We start from the raw sequence: 22,758 nt of genomic DNA on the forward strand, positions 1-22,758 counted from the left end.
TTATGCACAGGAGATCCGCTTCTTGGATTTCTCCCCGACTTGTTTTTTTTTTATTCATTTTTCTTTGTCTCAATTTATGTTCACCCGGCGAGATGGGCAATTCTTGTGTTGGTTGCTATCTGCAGAGGCATGGTGTAGCTATGGCGGAGACCAAACGATGTTGGCTTCGGTCTCAAAATTTGAGGTACGAAGCTCGTCTTCAGTGGAGATGTTTGACATCTCACAAAAAAGTTTTCTGTTTCTTTTGATTTGCAATGAGAATTGAGAATTGGAGAGAGCAATTGTTTGCTATATTTTTGTTTGCTAATATTAGAATATGCACCATGGTAGGCAAATGTACAAAAAGGTAAGTTACAACGTCCGTCGGAATACGGAAAATGTAGATCCCTCCTTTTTTCGGATTAGAACTCGATTCCCAATTAGACATGAACGAAAAACTCTTCGAGAGAATTGAGTACCAAATTCGTAGATGATTTCTTTTTTGAATACTTCACTGCGACCTTTGTCTCATGCACACACAAACACACACGAACTCGAACACCAACATGTAGCCACTTTGATCTTCTAGGAATTTTGTACACTTGAAATTCACAACATTGTTAACCCATCAAGCAAAAAACCACAAAAACCGCTGGTTCTCACATTGTTCCACTGTCATTTTCTAGGTGTCACCACACTGCTCACCATGGCAACGCAGACATCCGGTATCAATGCATCACTGCCACCGGTCTCCTACACCAAAGCCATTGACGTCTGGACTGGTGTGTGTCTAACGTTTGTATTCGGCGCCCTGCTCGAGTTTGCCCTGGTGAACTATGCGTCCCGCTCAGGTTCGAATAAAGCTAGTAATTGAGATTTTATATGCTTCTTATTAACTGTATTTAATTAATTAATGGTGTTTTCTATTATTATTTTTTTTCTTATGTACGTACAACTACTTACCACCACAAACACATATAAAAAAAATAATATTTGTTCGATACATACATATTATACATGTGTATATTATACATTATTTTGTGTATAAACATACAAAAACTAAATATATATTTTTACAAATTTGTTTGTAATTTAATATAACACACAATCAACTAACCACCCACCACCACCACCACCGAACATCCATCCTATCCCCCAAAAAAAACATCATTATTTTCATTATTTCACACACTTGTCACATACATACGTACATACATACATTTGTATATCATTTCTATCTCACACTTCATGACCGACTAACCGACTTTGTAACCGCACCAATGGAGCTAAAACATGACCAAGAAGTTAACGACCCCGGGTGGGAAGGACGTTACGTTACAACAATGTAATAAAATGCAATTTAGTTTTGACAACACCAGGGGAAAATCGGCAAAAACAACAAATGACAGATGATGACAAATTATATTTGAAATTCGATTAATATGAAAATCCATGTCATTCGAGTAGCATTGACATTGTTTTTCGACCAAATTCCATGATGAGATAAACTGAAATCCCCGAAAAAAAAACAGAAACTGAAATTCCAAATCGACACAGACACATGTCGTCAATTCAATTTCATTCAGAATACCATTCGAACAATCAACATCAACCTCCCAAAGCACCAAATATAATCAGAGAAAATAAAACGAAATATTAAGAAGAGGAGTAAAAGAAGAAATTGAAAATTCTTCTTTCTCTGTGGATGGAAAATCAGAGTTTGAAATTTGCGAACATTATCGAAAATAATGTAAACGGATACTGTCAATAAGAGAAGAGACAATGCACAGTCAATGAATATATTTCAAAATTATTAAACTATCTGAATTATTTACATTTGTTAGATACTTACGTCGTTTGATAGAACACACCGAGTAAGGGCGTTTTAGCCTGATTATATGACTTGAACTCTCTAAATGGAAGTAACCTCGTGGCGCCCGATTTGTATAACATCGATAAAATTTAAATAGGCTCTATGCTAACGGGAAAATAAACAATTCAAAGTCAAAAGTTTCAGATTAAAATAGTTGATTTTTTGCTTCTTCTTGCTTCTTTTTGCTAACAATTGACGTTCGGATTGAAAGAATGGTTACGATTGCAATAGGAGGATAATTTCTTCGCTAGAAAGTACCAAGTGTAGAGTTTACAAGTGTACTGAATATGATTTCCTGAAAAGAAGTAGAGAATTTAGTCGAATATGGCTCCTGGAAGATACGGCTAGAAGTCTATCAATTGATTATAAATTTCCTAGGTTAATTAAAGAAGGGAGGGACAAACAATGTGTCAGTCGAAGTTATAGCTACTTGGGTAGATAAGCATAATTTTAGCAGCTTTAATCGTTTGACTCAATTGGTTAACTAAATAACGAGGTTAATTAATGGTGGGAAGGGACAAGCCTTGAAAATGTATATGTAAGCGGGTCTTTTAATAATTTTAGCAGCTTTAATCGTTGACCTCGGGATTTGTTATTTAATTGTTAATTTTTCATTTAATTATAATATTCCCTAGTGCTGTAAGAGAACCGTACCGTAAGAGAAGACCTATTTGGAGTTGTGAACAAGAGTCAAGGTAGTCTCTTGATACGGGTTATTGCCTTAATTATCTAATTTACATTAGTTAATTGCCGATAGAAATATAAATATTTTGAAAAATTATGCCTACAAGTATACATCTTTCTGTCTAAAATTCCATTATTTCATTACGAAAAAAATATCAATCAAAAATCTAACTTTCTGCGGTTCTATGTACTGAGATATTTGCACTCTCTTGATCGATTGTAGGTCAGCAGCTCCCCTTTCTAACCCTGGCATATTTTCTAAATATTGTTTTCTCGAGGAGAAGATTTACGCCATAAAATAAAAATTTGGTCACTTTTGGTTTTGGTTGATATGATCCTCAGATTGATTTGCCGTTCTAAGTATTTTGTCAAATCCCCTTCAATGTGTAAAATATGTCATGTTCTGCATATATAGTAATGACCTCTAGAACGACTAGAAAATCTGACAAAAATAAAGTTTTCGATTTATTGCACCCCTTAAATATCATCTCAACATCACAGAAAATTTTAGACGTCATCCTCCACCATAACCAGAACTTCATGTAAAATTTCAAAGCGATCAGCGCGACATTTCCGTTTATTAGTGGGGTAATAGTAAAACTAAACACATAGACAAAAAATGTTCGCCCTCGTGCACAGATTGTACAATACTGATCCTAGAATGTGGCACTTCTCCACTAACCCGAAAGACATCGTAGACACACTTCTCACGCAATAATTTGGGAAACGTCTTGACCTCCCGATACGAGCGTTGGAAATACTCTTATGGATGTTTATGTCTACGAGAAACTTTTAAATAATATGGCAAGACTGTTGACTAAAATCGTGTGTGTAATAACCATTATGCCGAAGGCCTATATTCCGTCCGTCTCGTAGGAAATTTAGAATTTCTTTCTAAAATATAATACTACGAAATAAAAGCTTCTTCGATGTTCAGTCAAACATAAATCGAGGCAAAGACAACAATCGTGGTTAACAAAATTTCGTTCATACAATTATCTAAAAGATGAAAGAACGGCAATTGCCCACACTTCCACACGGACAAGTGAAATGTAAGTGGACGCAAAAAGAATGTTCCCTCTTTTAATGCAGTATCTGAAATTGGTCCCTGACATTTTAAGTTGTGTCTCTGACATTTTAAATATTGTAGTTAATGGTTGACACTGCCTTGAAAATTGTCAACTGTCAGTTCATGTTATGAACGTATCACGAATTCTCCAGCACTCTTTTTACAGCATGTCGAATGGTTTTATATCATCGGTACACTTGATATATGTGTAACAATATGTGTTCCATTCTGTCTGTATCATCGATATGCATAGTTTTATATATCTCATCACTAAGATTTCGAAAGGTGTTGTTTCCATATTACTAAATGTTAATAATAGGATATCCTGTTGTTGTCAATATGTCAATAATAGATGCTCAGATGATTTTTTACAATTTCGTTCGTGTAGTATATCAAGAGACTTTGTTAGCCTTCAAAATCAGCACATGGTTCTTTAGTTCTCTACGTTATCAAGAAACCATTGTCTTGCTGTTTATTTATATAACCCCTTATTGATGATTGTTATTTACATAATTTTTAGAGTTCTAACAATATTTCTCACATAAAGTAGTGATTCCTTAGTTTATTCTAGCTCGATGTGTCTAAACCTCATAAAAATAGTTTTTAAAGGTTGAAACATCTAACTATCCTCAAATATGGCTACTGGTTTTAGTCGCTTGTTAAAAATGTTGTAATGTTCAGATTAGTAACATAAAGCTTTTTTGGTGAGACTAGAACGTCTCATACCGTACCGTAGTGGACCTATTTAATATTAATATTTTCATTGCCATGAAGAGGATACTACTTCAATTTTTCATTTAGCGAATATATCCTGATTCTACATAAGCTCAATTATATAGAATTTCATTACAGACAACATGTATGAAAGACTTCAATTCTTCTTATTATTATCAACAATTTTGTGGATGTAAGAAAGCGGTACATCTTCAACTGTTCAATGATACAAGTTGCAGTCATGCATTACTAACAATTCCCGTTTTCAAAGAATATTTACTTGAACTTCTCAGAAGCTGTCAGGGAACTTTCAAGGAAAATATTACTCAAAAGGAATGATCTGTACTAGGTCTAGTACTTTCGTTTATCTAGTTCCTTTTGCTAGAGTTGTTAATTTTTGCTCTCCTTCACCTAGTTCCATCTCACTCAATCGTTTATCAAAATCTTTTCGTTCATTGGCTGAAAATTCTGAATGAACGATTGAACTAACATAAACAATTGGAACTGAATTGAATCACCTAGTTCGTTATAAGAAGTGAACCGAAGAAAATCGAACCGCTTCCAGAACGAGATTGCTCAACTCTACCACGTCCGTTAACGACTACGAGAATAGCAATCATTATTTTTATATTCCTTTTAATATCGACCATCTTCCCCGAACTCATAAAATCAAACTCTGATTTTCCATCCGTTGAAAAATAAATACAAAAACACTTCTATTCAAACGCTCCAAACTAAAACGCTCATACATCATTTGTTTGAATTTCATGAATGTAGATTTTTTTAGAAATTTCAAATATTTTATGAACTAACACAGTTTCTTTTATTTCCTTTCTTATTATCTTGCAACGTTGTGTCTACCCACATCGATGTTTTTGTACATAAACTACGAACAACAATAAAAATAAAAAAAAAAAAAAATACAATATTAATCATCGACGATCTCAACGATGCAAAAAAACTTTACGACGATGACAACCAACGACTTCAATCTATCAATGAATGAATGAAACCCACAATCCACACACTCGGACCCTGAATAAAATAATAAAAAATATCACGCTGAAAATAAATGGGACAACACATTTGCACACCACTGTACTACCAATAAAATAATTATTTAATTTTTTTAATTATAACAAATAAAAAAAACAACAACAATTGACACTTTACATACATCACTGACATATCCATCATTATTTGCTCACATCAAAATTGCTTTGCATATTTAAAAACTTTGTGGTTTTTTATGTTTATTTTCATTTGTTTTTCTTTGTGGCTTCTAATTGTGTCATTTTATGACTTATTTGCAATAACAACAACAAATATATATGTGAATTGCATTTGTATTAATTTTTTTACATGTACATACATATATAAAAAAAATATATATTTTTTTTTGTTAATTATAATTGTTTGATGTTCATTTGTGTGTCAATATCAATTATAAACAAATAATAACAACAACAACAAATGCTTTTGAATGCAACCGACAAATAACTAACAATTATTTGCCAATAAAAAACAACAACAACAATAATTATTATTATAATTAAACAATACTCATATATATTTATCTACATGCGTTTTTGTTTATATTTTCAAATTATTTACTTTGTGGCACCATTATTTATGCTTTATTTGTCTTTTGTTTCCATTTTTTTCGTTTCATGACCATCATCATCATCATCTTTGATCTACTTAATCATCATCAACAACAACAAAAATTAAAACAACCAAAAATTTGAAATTTTATTTATTTCATTGTAATCTATATATGTTTTCTGTAACTGTGTATGTGGATGTAACTCTCCATTTGTGTGTGTGTGCGTGTAAATATAAAAATACATAATGTAACGCGGCGCATCAATCACATAACGCAACGATCATTGTGACAAATTTCCTTTCATTTTTTTGATTTCCTTAATTTCATTTTAATTTCCTTTCATTTATTTCTTACTTACTTATCCGTCACTACCTATCATCTACAACTGTTAAACAACTCTACTACCATTTATTGCAACCATGTTATTACTAACCTCAACAAAAAACAACAACAACATCAACTACTACTACCACTACTATTTTGAACCACTTGTATCTGTGTGTGTGTGTGTATTTTGCAACAATGTTGTGTTAATTTTCGAAACCAAACGAATCTGCCAAACATTGTCTGTGTCACCCTTTCGCCGAACAAATAAATTCTTGTGCAAATTTTTCTATCATCCCATGCAACATATACGGATCGGGCCGCAGACATGCACAAGGAGAACATGAAAAAGAAGCGACGTGATTTGGAGCAGGCGAGTATAGATGCTGCTTCAGATCTCTTGGATACAGATAGCAATGCTACATTTGCCATGGTACATATAAATATTTGTGTTACCGTTTATTTCTGTTTTCATTTTATTCATATGTTTATATGTTGGCTGTTTTTGCATTTTTTTAGTTTAGTTGAATCATATTAATCATTGAAGGGACATAAATGTAAACATAGTATTTGATATTTTATAAAGTGATCATGAGTATTGCATACTTTTAGGCGTCAATCATATGCTTTTATTTGTGCGAGAATTTTTACTATATTTCTCAATTGAAAATTAAAAAAAATATTCAAATTTCAAATAGAAGTTCAGAAATTTAGTCTTCTATATAAGAAACTAGTAAGGACCAAAGGAGGAGTGGGTTGACTGATATGATACCGTAAATCTCTTTGAGTATATATGCCGCAGGGACATGAATGAAGATATAATATTTGATATTTTATACAGTGATTAAGATTCTTTCATATTTAAGGGCGTCAATCATGTGATCTTATTTGTGTGAGAATTTGCAATATTTTTCTCGATTAGAATATCATACAATAATGTAGAAAATATATAGTTAGATATCATTATTGGTTTGGGTTGTTGTAGGTGGAAGAACCTTAATTATTCATTAAATTGAAGAACAATGAACTTTCTAATAGAAGCTCTGGTATTAGTCTACTATAAATAAAAACAGTAAGAGAAGAAGCAACGTATACACACTCTTTTCAATGGTTTCATAAATTCTGTGTAAATTCTCAAATTAAATAAAAAAATCAAAATTCTCGTTCCGTAACGAAGTATTTCAAAGGAACTAGTCCAGAAAAGGAACAATCGGTACTAGGTCTGATTCTTTCGTTTATCTAGTACTTTAGCTGCAGTTGTTCCTTTTTGCTCTCCGTTACCCTGTTCTTTTTGATCCTATCGTTACACCTAACAGAAAGTATGGAACTAAATGTGTCCATCGAAAAAAGTGGGATCTTTGGTGCATTACCTACTTGAAGTTTGAACCAATTTCAACAAAACTCAACTCATGTCTCATAGTCTATGTAAAATGTTTTGTCAATTAGACAAACGTTCTGTCTTTTATGTGCCAATTACTTAAAATCGGGTCAAAATATATGTGGGAGCTACCCTCAACCTCATCATCAACATATGACGATAACACAAAATTGGCATGGCAGTATTTAGCGCCATCCCAAGAAGAATGGCAGTACTAAATGCTAGGCCCAAGCCACTGCACAAAATTTAAATATGTGCTAGCCATATTGCCTAGGGCAGGTTACAGCTAACCTATCTACTTAGCGGGAATAAAAAAATAAATTTCGGAGCCTAATGTAGAGGCGCTGTGATTGTAAATCGTCTGCTAGAAAGTTGTTTATTTCCTTATAAAATTAAACACCAAATTACAGAAACTCAGGTTGAAAACATGGCTTTAGCCATGTTTAGCTGCAGTCTTTCCTTTATGCTCTCCTTTACTCTGTTCCGTTACAAATAAATAAATGTGTCCATCGAAAAAGTAGGATCTTTCGTGCACCACCTACTTGAAGTTTGAACCAATTTCAACAAAACTCAACTCATGTCTCATGACTGTAGTCCATGTAAAATGTTTTGTCAATGGGACAAACGTTCTGTCTTTTACGCACCAATTACTTAAACCATTGCACAAAATTTGAATATGTGTTGTTTCAAGGAATCCATAGATGGCAGCCCTATTGCCTAGAGCAGGTTACAGGTGACCCATCTACTTAGCGGGAATAAAAAATAAATGTCGGAGCTTAATGTAGAGGCGCTGTGATTGTAAAACGTCTGCTAGACGTTGTTTTTTTCCCTGAGAAAATTAAACACCAAATTAAAGAAACTCAGGTTGAAAACATGGCTAGAAACCCCTACTAACATACAGAAAATTAAGCGGAGTCGTTGTCTGAGAGCTATAAAAAGCACCTAATTTGTTTTCTGCGAAGACATTTTCTATTCTTTAGGAATCTTGAATGCTTGTTCGGTAGGAAAAGGCGGCAAAATCCTCCAAATCCACCGGTAACGAAACGGCTCCTTCTTGTAATAGGGCAATCTCACGACATTAACCTTCATGTGTATCTGCCTACGAGTAGCCGGAATGCCAAATGACAATCAATTTGGTCTAAAATTTGGTTAAAACTTTGAAAATTTAAAAATGTTGTAGGGAACACACGTTTGAAGACTTTACCAAAATATGAATCTAAATCCAAAACTTTCTAAGGGAATATCTTTCACCCTTTAAAAACGCGGAATTCTAAATTACAGTGTCGAAATTCGAAGTAAAAAGAACATCGATTAATCGATTTTTAGTATTGAAAAGTCTAAAATCGAATTCGACTCTTGTTCTCTGAGGAATTTGCAAAGACGACCTTTAAAAAAACCCCAGAGTGCCAAATGACAGCTACTCTAGTGGGGAAATTCTTCATAGGTGTTTGTCAGCCTCTAAATTCCAGAATGATAAATTACAATCATTTTAGTTGTAAAATTAGGTTTTTGCCTTCAATATGCTGAAAATATGACGGAGTTATATTGGAACTATACAATATCAAGAATAGAACGGCTACATAAAACATTTAATACATTTTTTTCTATAGACATGTTATGATTCTACACAAATTGTAAATAGGTCGTCACTTTCAATGGGGGAGATTTTTAACATAATTAAAAATATATCCCTATTGGAGTTTAGAATACTCTATATATTTAAAGCAGTTTTATACCGTCTGAAAAATTAAATATACCCTCAAAAAGGTATACACAATTATAATTGACAGGTTGAATAAACATACTTTCTAAAATATTAATGTTCGTTCATCTTAACATGTTTATCTTGTGTGTAATCATTATCACTATCTACTCATAAGTGTTCATCAAAGAATTTAACAAATAAAATAATTTCATTATTATAATTTTTGGTTATTTTTAAAAAAAAAAAATAAAAACCATTGGCTAACAATAAAAAATAATTCTTACTAAAACATAATCACCTCTTCTTTGTATCTTTTAACCTACTTGTTTTCTTGCCTACATCTTCATGCTCTGTGTATATGTCAATATCATCATGTGTCCCCAAATGACATTCCCCAAAAATGCCACACATTGTGCATCTAATCAATGATCATCATCAACAACAACAAAAAAACAATAACAACAAAAATTTTTTAAATACAAATCTGTAAAAAAAAAACGAAAAAAAAAATTTAAAAACGCTCACTAATGTTAATTGGAATATGATTGGTAACAAATATTTCATCTCAATCACAACAACAACAACTCTCACAATCAACCTAGAAACCTTTGGTACGTCATCCGGGTGATCCATTGGCACTGGAAAAGTTGAGACAATGTGAAGTCCATATGCAGGCGCCTAAACGCCCCAATTGCTGCAAGACATGGCTGTCAAAGTTCCCCACAAGGTAAGCCAGCAAATGTTTTCCAAAAATTTTCGAAATTCCCTGTTTTCGTAATTTCTCGTTCATTGTTCGTTCTGCTTTGCTCATTTGTGAATGCCAATAATTATTTTTGTTTGCTTTCCCATTCGCTTTTTTACTTTTCATTTAATAAATTTTCTTTATCGCTTTTAGATTTCCTTTTTGATGTTGAGATTTGTTCTGCTTAATAATGAAAATAAAAATATTGAGTTTTAAACGTGTTGAATACTTTTGATTGATGGTTATCTCGCTTAATGCCTGTGTAAACTGCTTATAATATGTTTTATATTTGTTTTTAAATCTATTTATTAATGCTATCTCTTTTTTGCTCTACTATTTCGTTTGCTTGGTATTTAATAATGGTATCGTTGCTATTCTATATTCTATATTAATTACAAAAATTGTTATATTAAATTAAATATAATTAAATTATAATTAAAATATTTTAAAATTATTGCTTTCCAATTCGTTTAAATGCTTGATATTATCTTCCAAAATATATATATTTAAAATTTGTTTGTTTTATTAAAAATAAATAATTGTAAGGCATTACTATTATTATTAAATTTCTAGGTGTTTGTATACACTTTATTAAAATAAGGTATCAATTTTTGAAATTTATGTTTTATTATTTTAAGATACTCTGCACCATAATACAAAACCCAAGGCAATTTGTTATTAAAAAAGATTGATATAATATCATTTTACAAGATTCCCGATTTTAGGTAAACATAGGACCATATTTAAAATCGACAGGTATCCTTTGATAACATGAAATACGAAATTAAAGATACTCAGGTTAGATAGTTGTGATAGGAACTTCAAAAATTTGCTGGGTTATTTAACAATATCGAAAAAAAATAATTTCATCAGAAGCCCGGTACGTCAAATTATGTGAGTTAAAAATACTACTATAATTTTAAATCTGTAGATAATGTAAAAATATACATTTTCCGCAGAAAAGTTGTCAAAAACACGAAATGAAAAGATACAGCCTCTTCAGTTGGAATATGTGACTAAAACGTTAAAATATCTATATAAGCCAGGTTCACCCAGTTGCCATGGAAATTTTGTCCGCGCCCAACGCTTTTGATGGCTTTGCGTTTATGGCGACATCTGCAACACTTTCCTTCATAAATTGTTGTGGTAAGTCCTGGCTGAGATGGTTCATATCGCCTCGTCTTTCTTGGGGTTCTCTACAAACTGCCGGTTAAAATAACGGAATGCCACACTCATGGCAGCCAAATTCCCTAGTACCATGTTCTGGAAGTGGAAGTTCGAGCACAATACAATTTCGCTGATCTTGATGCGAAGACCATCATAAAATTAACTTCTATTGCAGTACTTCAGAACAACCTCGGCATTTCTTCAGCTTGGTTCACCCAATAATTTTAATTGTACCAAATTTAGTACTCTTAAGTTCACCTAAATCCAAATTGTATAAAATTTAGTACCATTTAGTACACAAAAATACGAATTTCCAAAACTACCTAAATTCCTTAATTCTACATTCCATCGATCCAAATCCAAATTGAACCATTTAGTACACCAGTACAAAGTACATCACCAGTACCAGTACATCAGTACAAAGTTCCATTACTATTCCCATCATACAATCTTACAGAAATCGGATTTCACAATTTCAAGATTCCAGCCCTATCACCCAAATTCAAATCGTACCAAATTTAGTACACATTAGTAGAAATTTTCAAAACTTCCTACAAACCTTAGTCTTACATCCCAACTCCAAATTTCACAATTCCAGCCTTATCGGTTAACCCAAAATCAAATTGTACTAAATATAGTACAGGGTTGCCCATATTCGACGGACCCATGTTTTTTTTTAAATCAAAGAAAAAATAAAAATTTGGCGGTTGACAATGTTAATCATTTAATTTGTTCCAAGTAGATTTGTTTACATCAATTTTTGAATATGATATCTCTCAAATGGTCGCCTCTGTCGTTGATGACGTATTGTGCCCTTTTTGCTGCATTTTCCATCGTTTTTGCCAACATTTCGGCCGGAATAGCGGCTATTTCTTCACGAATGTTGTCCTTGAGCTCTTTTACGGTCCTTGGCTTGTTAACGTAAACCTTGGACTTCAAATATCCCCACAAGAAGATGTCAGGCGGAGTCAAATCGGGCGAACGCGGTGGCCAGTCCAAATCACCACTTTTCGACATCAAACGGCCCGGAAACAAATTCTTCAGAAAATCGATTGCTATGCGACTTGTGTGCGGTGTAGCGCCGTCTTGTTGAAACCAGAACTGTCTCATACGCTTTCGACGAATAATTGGCATCACAAAATTGGTCATCATGTCGCGATAACGCTCCTGATTGATGGTAACAGCACGGCCATTTTCATTTTGGAAGAAAAACGGCCCAATGACCGTTTTCGCACTAACGCCGCACCAAACTGTGACTTTTTCGTCATGAAGAGGCACTTCTTGAATCTCCTGAGGATTTTCAGTGGGGTAAAAACGGCAATTTTGCTTATTTACGGTCCCATTCAATGTGAAATGGGCTTCATCGGACATGATAATTTTGTACCAAAATTGCTCGTCATCTTCGGCCATTTCGATGACTCTTTGGGCCCATTCCAATCGACGAGGCTTGTCCGCAATTTTGTACGGGAACAAATGCAAATCAATGCGAATAATCCGTTGTAAAGTAGATAATCCGTTGTAGAGCCATGCCAAACTGCTGAGAACGGCGTTTTTGGGATGTTCTTGGGGACCTCTCAACACTGGCTCGTACGGCAGCGATATTCTAGGCCGATCGACTTGGTCGACTTTTTTATGGCCTCTTCGGATTAGAAAGAGCCTTACCAGTCGAAAATTTTTCGTATAAACGCTTAATGGTGTTCTTAGAAGGCGCACTTCTCACTTTTTTTAATGTTTTAAAAGCACGTTGAGTTTTCACAATTGACTTCTTCTGTTGAATGTAAATTTCAACTATTTCAGAGCGCTCGCGTGGCGTGTATTGGTTCATGGTAAAAATCTGCTTGGACTGACGCTTCAAACGCGGTATATCATTAAGCGATGTGACATCTCTGTCAAAATTTATGGCGTTGCCAGATGGCTCCGTCAAATATGGGCAACCCTGTACAATAGTTTTGGAAAGTATTACTTTTCAAAGTTATATATTTCAAGATTTCAGCTCCATCCATTTCTCAAAATTCAAATTGTACCAAATTTATTTTCATGCCAAAAAAACAGCCTGACACCTCCGGACCCCACCCCAAATTTCAATATTCTAGCTTTAGGAGGATATTTTTCGCAAAAATTAGTTCGGAACAAGTCGAAGTATATGACCAATATTATGGCGATAGGCGAAACAGAAGCAAATCTGCCTTTATATAGGAAAATATTTCATTTGGACGAAATTCAAAATTTGAAACTATTTTTTTTACAATATATCTCACAGTTCAAGGACAGAGAAACAGACATTTTGAAAATTGTGTGTTTGAAACAAATACAAATACAACCAGTGAGCAGAGTAGACCATAAGATACCGTACACAACTACCTCTGAAGTCTAAGTTTCTGCGGATCTATATTGCGAGCCAGGCAATATAGGTCAATAGCTCCACATTTAAACCCTGGCATATTTTCCAAATCTTGTTATCCCGATGTGAATCATTTTAGGTTTTGGTTGATTTGACCCTCGGAATATTGACAGATCATCATCAAAACAGCCCTTCGAAATATTTGGTCAGAACCCCTTCACCGTATAAAATATGTGAAGTTGTGCATATAATAGTGGCCTCTAGAAGGGCTAGAAAATCTGTCCAAAATTAAGTTTTCGGTTCATTGCACCCCCTAAATATGATATCAACACCACGGAAAATTATAGGTATCATCCTTGACCATAACGGGAACTTCATGTGCGTTCAGCGCGACATTTCCGCCCTCTAGAGGGGTAATATTAATACTAAACAAAGGCCAGCCACAATCCTGGATATATTATCAACTTCTCGGGTCTATGTTCTTCAGGAGTAAATATATACGCCATAGAATACAAGCTGTGTAATTTTTCACACAAAAGATCTTCATCAAAACCGTCATGCTTATTCCATGATCAGACCCCTTTCTCTGTGTAAAATTTCGTGATGTTGGAGTCATAATTGTGGCCTCTAGAGCGACTAAAAATAACGTTTTTGGTACATTTGATTCCCTAAATATTAACGGATCATTACCAAAACAATGGGGGTTTTCTTTGGCCAGAACCCCTCCTACATGTACAATTTCGTGACTATTTTTCCATAACTGTGGCCTGTATCGTTTTTACAAATTATAATAGACAGGCGGGCGGACACACAGCTAGTCGAAATATTACGGATCTAGGACCAATACTTCGCAGCGTTACAAATTCTTGGGGCTGAACAAAGCTATAATACCCTAACATAGTTATGTAGGTTATAATATGACAGAAATCCTTAAAATACCGAAATGTGGACGAATATTTATTATACATTTTTTGGTACAGAGATTTGCTACCTAATGAGAACTCCAAATATCAAATTACAACAAATTTACGTAAGAAATGGGTCTAACATACCGTAATTTGTGATGTGTAGGGGATTTTTTTTTCTAAAATGCCATGGGTGGGGCACGTTTGAACATGCCCATTAAACTCGATAAAAAACGGAGTTTTCAACTTTTGGCTTCAATTTCTCAAAATTTCAAATGGGACAATAAGATTACGAAATTAACTGTATTTTTCACCATATTAATTTTTGTTTTTAAGTCATTTTATGTTTTAATAAATTTTGATGCAAATTTTTTAAATTTCGAACATTTATATTTATTTTTTAATGAATAAATCCATTTCTGATATGTATGAATAAATTACATACATATTTGAACATAAACACAGTAAAAAAACATGTCATTCAAAAATGCTAACCCCCCTGGGGGGGCAGTTTTGAACACTTTGACTTCGTCCACTAAAACAATAATAAACCAGTGAGCGGAGCAGTATAGTCGGACGGGGCCGACCATACGGTACCATACACAACTACCACGAACTCTAACTTTCTGAGGATGTTTATTCCGAGTCTGAGTAATATTTCGTTACATTTGCCCCCTCTTGTCCGATTAGAGGTCAACAACACCTCTTCCTTACTTTTTTCGAATATTCAGTACAGTCCTTCTAATTACTTGTCCAGATTACCTTCACGGTGGGTTGTGTTGTGATTTTCGGACTATATTCGACTCGAAAACACACAAAAAATTAAGTTTTCGGTCCATTTCATCCCAAAATTTTAATCTGATCTTCACCGAAAATTGCAGGCGTTGTTCTTGACCATAACTGGAACTTCATGAAAAATTGCAAAGCCATCAGCGCGATATTTCCCCCTCTAATGTGGTAATGGGTTACTAAATAATATCTGAATACGTAAGCACCTGTAAATATTTGACTGTAACTTCCACATCTGAGTAGATACATAACTATATTTGGTATCAATTTAAAGCCCAACCGCTCCTCTTGGATATGCTATCAACTCCTCGGGTCTACATCCTCCAGGAGTAAATATATATGCCATAGAATACAAATTTTGTAATTTTTCACACAAAAGTCAGGGTCCATTTGACCCGCTAAATATTCACCGATCTTTATAAAAACATGCATGCTTATTCTCTGCCCCGATCCCCTTCTCCATGCAAAAATTCGCGGTGTTTGGGCCATAATTGCGGCCTCTGGAGCGACCAGAAAAACCGACAAAAATAATGTTTTTGGTCCATTTCATCCCCTAGACCTTTTCCAAAAACAATAGGGGTCTTCATTGGCCAGAACCCATCCTACATGCAAAATTTCGTGAAGATTGGTCCATAACTGTATCGTGTTTACAAATTATAATGGACAGACGGACGGACGGACACACATGTCTAGATCGACTCAGCTAGTCGAGATATGACGATCGGTATACTTAAAGGTGGGTCTAGGACCAATATTTCGCGGCGTTACAAACATTTGGGGCTGCACAAAGCTATAATACCCTGACAACATAGTTGTGTTCTTAAAGTTCGTCATATGTATATTCATTTTAAAGGTTACATATGTACCTATTAGTTAAAATTTAAAAGAAACCAAAAATTATAGAATAAAAAATTTTATAAGGCTTGAAAGAAAAAAGTGTTCAAAGGTGCCCCCCTCTCCCCTATACCTAAACGTGAACCGAAGCAATAGTCAACTTTATGTAACATTTAGCCATCCGAAGCAAAAGTCAACTTTATGCAATATTTTAGCCAAATGTCTGTATTTGTTTGGAAGATATAGTGATTACAATATTAAGACAGAGCATAAATCTGAAATAGTTTGATCGATATTTTACGAGAAATTTATCAGTACAGTCATATGCCGAAAAAATAATAGATTTCTTTTTTCCAAACCTAATATTATTAAGTTAGATATCTTTAACTATGATGTCTACATAAAACCCTTGCTATATCATCTATAAATATATTTACAATCTATTTTGGGAAAATGATAAAAGCTATTACGAGTATAAATATGGTGTAGAGGTCTTAATAATCCAATATTATTTTCTTGTATATAACTTAAATAACTTTTGGTTATTTATTTTAAAAAAGGGTAATATTAATGGTTCATATATCTTTGCCTTAGTAAACGATGTTGCTTATATTAATTTTTTTGTAATTGTAACATAAAACAAACAAATTATTTATATTTAAATAAATGTAATTAAATGTCAAATACTATTTTTCTAATAATCTATGCAGTAGTGTTTCTAACTTTAACTTGAATTCAAAAAAATACAAATCAACACTCACACAAAAAGTCAATCTAAATGGTGATAATTAATCTGTGATATCCTTCCAAAATATTTATTCAAGACAATGTTCTAGATCGAAGCGGATCGATGTTATATCACGAATAACGTTCCCACTGGTCTTTGCCCTATTCAATTTGGTCTACTGGAGCACCTATTTATTCCGAGAGGAGGAGGATGAGTAAATGCCAACATTTTTTTGTTTGTTTTATTATAATTTATTATTGCTATTATTATATCAATATTATATGTAAAATTATTATAAAAAATGAGATGTGAAAGTGAAAGAAGAAAAAAAAAATAGAATGATGACAAAATTTTTAAATATTAGGGTTTCTCTATCTCTATTAAAAAAACCAATAAGGCTTAACTAACTACTAATCAATTATTTTAATTTTTTCTTTTCCTTTTTGTTTTGTGTTTTTTAATTTCATTTTTTTATTTTACATTTTCCATCATGATTTATGTTTTGTGTATGCGTCTTTGTAACTAAACAATAAAAAAATCATTAAAATCAAAATTGGGAAAAAACAACTGAAAAATTATTTTCTACTAACAAAATTTGCATGAAAATGAAAAAAAAAAAAAAACAAAACAAAAATCATATAAAAAATCTAGGACTTTCTAAAGACCATTGATGATCATGATGAAGTTCATAATCACCGCAATGACGATGATGATCAAGTTGTTGAGGCTAATACGGATGATTGATGTTAAAAAAACATGAGAATGGCTATGTAGAATTCTATCGCTAAAACCACTAACGAATCCAAATCTTCCTTCCATAAAGCGTTGAAATAAGCGACATCCTCTCTGCGTAACTAACAAACTTCGTAATAAATGCAATTAATTTCGTAATTCACGTCTCAAGTATTAAAACAACAAAAAGGTGTGATTTGTTAGAGCACATACAAAATAGTTCGTCTGTCTGTCCCCTCATCAAATTTACCTCCAACCATTGGTCCCGATTCTAGAAATTATTATACAAAAACAAAATATTTATAAAAATAAAAACGATTTAATTAACCAAACCAAAATGTGAGCCAAGGATGTTATATATTCTAGACGTATCGTACAGATGATATATGAATAGGTTTATAAAATACAAAAAAGAAAACAACAACATGACAACCTATGACGTAGTTAACAAATTAAGGATTAGTAATTAAGTTAATGAAGAAACTAATTTTCAGAAAACAAAAGAAAAAAATCCCAAAAAATCTCTCCCAACTTCCCCGCCTCCCCCGAAACAATTAATTTTAAGGCGATTATCCTCACAACCACAACTTTGGATGTATTCATGTGCATATATATGTTTGTGAATGGAAAAAAACAACCAAACAAAATGTATATGTATGTAGTACATAGTATTGTAAGTACATCTAATATATATATATATATATATAAATATTTTAAACATATGTCAAAGACAACAATAACATATGTATTTATTTTATAAGAATTTATATATAATTTGAAAAACCAAAAAACGGAAAAACCATTAAATTCCCATAATAAGTAAATAGAAAAAAACAAAACAAATTAAAATCATTTTAAATCGAATTTTAGCTTTAAGGCATGTTTCATAAAAAAAAAAACAATACATATATATTAAAAAAAACAATGTTTTTAAAAACTGAAAACTGTTAATTTATTGTTTAACAAAAAAACATATTGTTGTTTTATTTCTGTTTAGTTGTTACTTTTTGTTAAAATCAAGCATACCTAAAAATATAAACACAAATTAAAAAAGTCTTAAACTTTCTTATTTTTTTCAAATTCACACACACACATACCCACAAAAACTATTCCCTAGCTTGTGAATGCCTTACAATTTTTTCATTTCAAATTACGTTTTTAATAAGTTTGGTATATAAGACTCACTCTTTTCAGATACATAATATCTGCCGTTGGGGAATTTTTCAGACTTCATTCGGTGATTTCCATTTATTATAGGGTCATTTAGGGTAGATACACTTTTACCCTTGTTCTTTTTTACTATGTTGTATTTATGAAAGAGTATTCAACCTCGATTTACTATCACCCTAGATTTCAATTCCAAAAGATTTTTTTCCTGAATTTTATATATATATATACATATATAAACTCCTCTTAAATTTCATCATGATTGTACCTCAGAGTTCGCTTTGAATTCCCAACCGATTATAAGCAGAGGAACTTAGAGTTAGACCTCGCGGTCTAACCCACTGTCCTATAAACATCAGTCAATACAAAGCGAAAGCCAATATCGCCACACCAAAGTGCAGGTACCAATCCCTGATTTTTCCTGCACACGCTTACAAGACAACTTCACACCGAGCTGAAACTCATCCCGCGATTTGGTAATAAACCACCTACAGCCTAATACTCCTCAGAGGGACAAACTTCCAGGCTGACACAGCGCCAATTTTAACTATTTCCAATAGAATTCCAAACAATTCGAGACTGGCAACCCACATAATATAAAATCTGCTTAGCTTCATAGCCAAAGCTATTAGTTCAGAGTTCGCTTTGAGTTCCAAACCAATTATATTCAATTATAGTCCAGCCATCAATAATTCACACGCATTTGGACACGATCACCTCCTTGGCTGAGGAGTGAAGTCCATTATAAAACTCCTCCCTTTGATAGCATCCGGTTTCAATAGAATTCCACACCCAGTCGAAACTCTACCACAACAAGCAGGATACACTGTAAGGGGGCAACACCAAACATAAGGTCTTCAGACATCCATGCTATCTAAAACCTTCGGACATGTTAATAGCGAACAATATTTTTACTGGGTCTCCAAACAGTTCGAGACTGGTCACCCACCAAATATAGCCTCTGCCCACTAGAAGTGGTAGTATCTTAATCTGGTTCCAAATTAAATATTCTCCATAGGCGCGTATAATAGAATTTGTGTCATAACGCTACTGTGGATTCAGTGTATAGTCTCTGGATTAAAACTTAATTTAGGCCAGAAGAACTAGCAACTATGGCTTGTCTGGCCATTAATGCCCTAGACATCATCCAATAAAAAGCGGTATTCAAAATCGATTAAGCCTTAATCAGGTTCAAATCACTCCTCGCGTATGCCCATTTTACAGTGGGGATCTGCAATAGCGGTTAAAGGGCCCTTCCATGACCTTGATCGCGTATGTTGCAAGTGATCTATTCCTTAGCATATTGACTGTATGTCTTTGGTAAATCCCAGAGACGTTTAAAAATTGGACACGAGTTTCACGAGCCGGTATTATTGAAATACAATGGTTCGAATTACAAATCGAGCAATTCATATTACAAATAAAATTGTTTCAATTACAAATAAAAAACATAAAAAAATCGTATTAAATGATTTGTTTATACATAGAACGCCGTTGTGGGATCTTCTATAGAGAGAAGTTGATGGGAAAAGGAAAATAATCTTTTTAAGTGAAAGGATAATCTTTTTAAGTATTCTATAGAATGACAAGAATTGATAATCATGGAAGGGCTTATATAGATGGGAAATCCCTTTAAAATCTTCTATATATTCAGATAATTCTTGGGACAGAGAAGATCCCATTTAGGAGAAATAACTCGCTTAGGAGGTATTCTATAAAATGTGTACATTTGGCAGGGTTTTTTTTTAAATAGAAGAGGCCTCAGAAGAACCTAGGAGCCTTCAATAAGCAAACAACTGACTGGGACCTTTAAGAATTTCTAAGGTAATCTGAAAAAATCCAGATTCCTGGGGAGCCTTTTACAGAAAGTATCTGAAATATGATGAGCTAAATTTTTGTGGAACTATTTCGTATTGTGATAAAAAAATTTAAAACTTCAAAAATCTGCCAAACTTATTACCACCACCACCACCACACAATTAAAACAAAGTCAATTATTTTTTTTTTAGTTTTTGTTTTAGTACTGAATGTAATAAATGTATTTTTAAAACAAAACACCACACCTGATTTTCCCCAAAACTCGCCTCCCAATAAATGTACTTAAATTTATTGAAAAGAAAATAATTGTTATTGTCAAATCAACATACTATTTGTATTCACACTGCATATTTTCCCAAATTCTGTTAATGTTTTAATAATGAAATCATAAGTACCAACCAACAAAAAATTTTATAAAAAATTCATATCTGATAAACCATAAAACAAAACAAAAAAAAAATATTATATCATATTATCTGTACGTATGTATGCTTGTTTTTGTTGCATTTTGTTGTAAATAATTTTATTAAAAACAAAAATAAAATACCAAACGTAAAAAAAATTAAATCACAAAAAAACCAAAAGTAATGTAAACCAAATAATTTATTTTCTCATCTAACCGATAAATATGTTTTTTTTCTCTTTAATTTTAAATGTTGTAAACTTTTCTTTAGATTTTATTAAATAAAAAAAACAACAAATTGGAAAATGTTTTATATGTAAATTAAAAAAACAACAACAACTGAAAACGAAATAAATTGAGTTAAAAACAAAGCTTTTCTTTGATTTATTTTCTTTCTTTTGCTTTTGCTGTATTCTTTAAATGTTCCTATCAATCAGAAAAAAAAAACGATTTAATGATATCCTACACCACTACAATGAAGAGAAAATCATCTGTGCTTAGACCAAAGATTCGTTGGGATCGTAGAGGACTTGTTATATATGAACGTTTGCTGGTTATGAATATGGAAATTGAAAATAAGACTGGGGTACATATTTCGTCTGTTGCTAATCATAACACGAATCATTTATGAGACTCAGAGAGTCGATGTTTTACAATCAGAGCTACAAAAATTTATATTTCTCAACTACAAACATCAAATTAATTTTTCTCACGAGTGACCAAGGACTTTTTTACAATTTGGACATACATAAATGCTTATCTTGGCCCTCTTTGTGGTATAGGATACTCAAAAATAAGTAATATAAACGCAAATACTTACATATGTCTGAATGTATGTATGTGTGTGTACATGTATTTGCACGTCTACATGTGTAAATATTTTTCAAACGGATACACGGTGGGTACTATTTCCTATTTCCCTTCCATGACTTGTAAGAATATCCGTTCCAATATTTGTGTGAAATGTGTCAAAAATATTGTCAAGAGTGAGAAATACTGAAATTCGAAATTTCTGGTAAAAGTTCTTTACAATATTTTCGAATTCAACATACACATTTCACTTGTAACTCTTTATTTACAATTTGAAATTTTCAGTTTCTAATTTTAGATAATCCATTTGTAAATTGAATTTTTCTATTAGAAATGTTATTTATTACAGGGTGCATATGGTGTTTGAGAATCGTCATTTTTGTAGAATATTTGGTTATCAACAAATTTCGTCTTGTGGTATTTAATTGTAGATGTTACAGTCATAAAAAATATTTATTTTTATATAAAAAATCTGTTGTGAAATCTTCTATAGAGAGAACTTGCTTGGTTGGCGGCCGTAAAAATAATCCTCTTATAGATTGGACACACTTGGGAACAATTCTGTAGAGATAACCCCCTTGGAGGTCATCTATGAAAGGATGATCTTGTTAAGTGGTATTCTAGAGAACTGCAAGAATTGATAAATTTTGAAGGAATTATATAGTTGGGAGATCCCTTTAATATTTTGTATGTATTTAGATAATTCTTGGGACTGAGAAGATCCCACTTAGGAAAAATAATTCCCTTAGGAAGTTTTCTATAAAATGTACAAATAGAAGAGACCTTTCTATAGACAAACAACTCTTGAATGAGACCTGAAAAATCTTGATTTTTGGGGCTTTTCTACAGAATATAAGAACGTGAGCTAAATGAGACATGGAGGATATGCTCCTCATTTAAAAAAAGAGTTGCACAGTGTAATATTTAAAACAATTACAAAATAAATTATTCACACAAAACCAAAATAACAATTTTCGTTTCTTATGTTCAG

At 32.8% G+C, this 22,758-nt stretch overlaps 1 protein-coding gene across 22 annotated transcripts in view; it reads left to right on the plus strand.

Annotated features, from left to right (window-relative positions):
* LOC133328289 (glutamate-gated chloride channel) overlaps positions 1–17,647 on the plus strand; it is a 69,076-nt gene extending 51,429 nt beyond the window's left edge. For 4 of the 22 annotated variants that reach the window (XM_061536839.1, XM_061536860.1, XM_061536841.1 and 1 more), the window contains 5 exons: positions 666–845; positions 6,576–6,682; positions 9,935–10,059; positions 16,935–17,051; positions 17,489–17,647. In XM_061536839.1, the coding sequence (XP_061392823.1) occupies positions 666–845; positions 6,576–6,682; positions 9,935–10,059; positions 16,935–17,051; positions 17,489–17,498 (539 nt within the window). In that variant the 3' untranslated portion in view covers positions 17,499–17,647. Of the gene's footprint in view, positions 1–665; positions 846–6,575; positions 6,683–9,934; positions 10,060–16,934; positions 17,075–17,488 lie in introns of those variants that run through there. The other 18 variants (XM_061536845.1, XM_061536846.1, XM_061536844.1 and 15 more) reach the window with 12 other exon arrangements.
* The last annotated feature ends 5,111 nt before the right edge of the window (positions 17,648–22,758 follow it).

Source organism: Musca vetustissima, unplaced genomic scaffold (genome assembly GCF_032173495.1).
Source record: "Musca vetustissima isolate MV318-11 ecotype Yass unplaced genomic scaffold, APGP_CSIRO_Mvet_v1 utg2961, whole genome shotgun sequence".
NCBI classification, from domain to species: Eukaryota; Metazoa; Arthropoda; class Insecta; order Diptera; family Muscidae; genus Musca; species Musca vetustissima.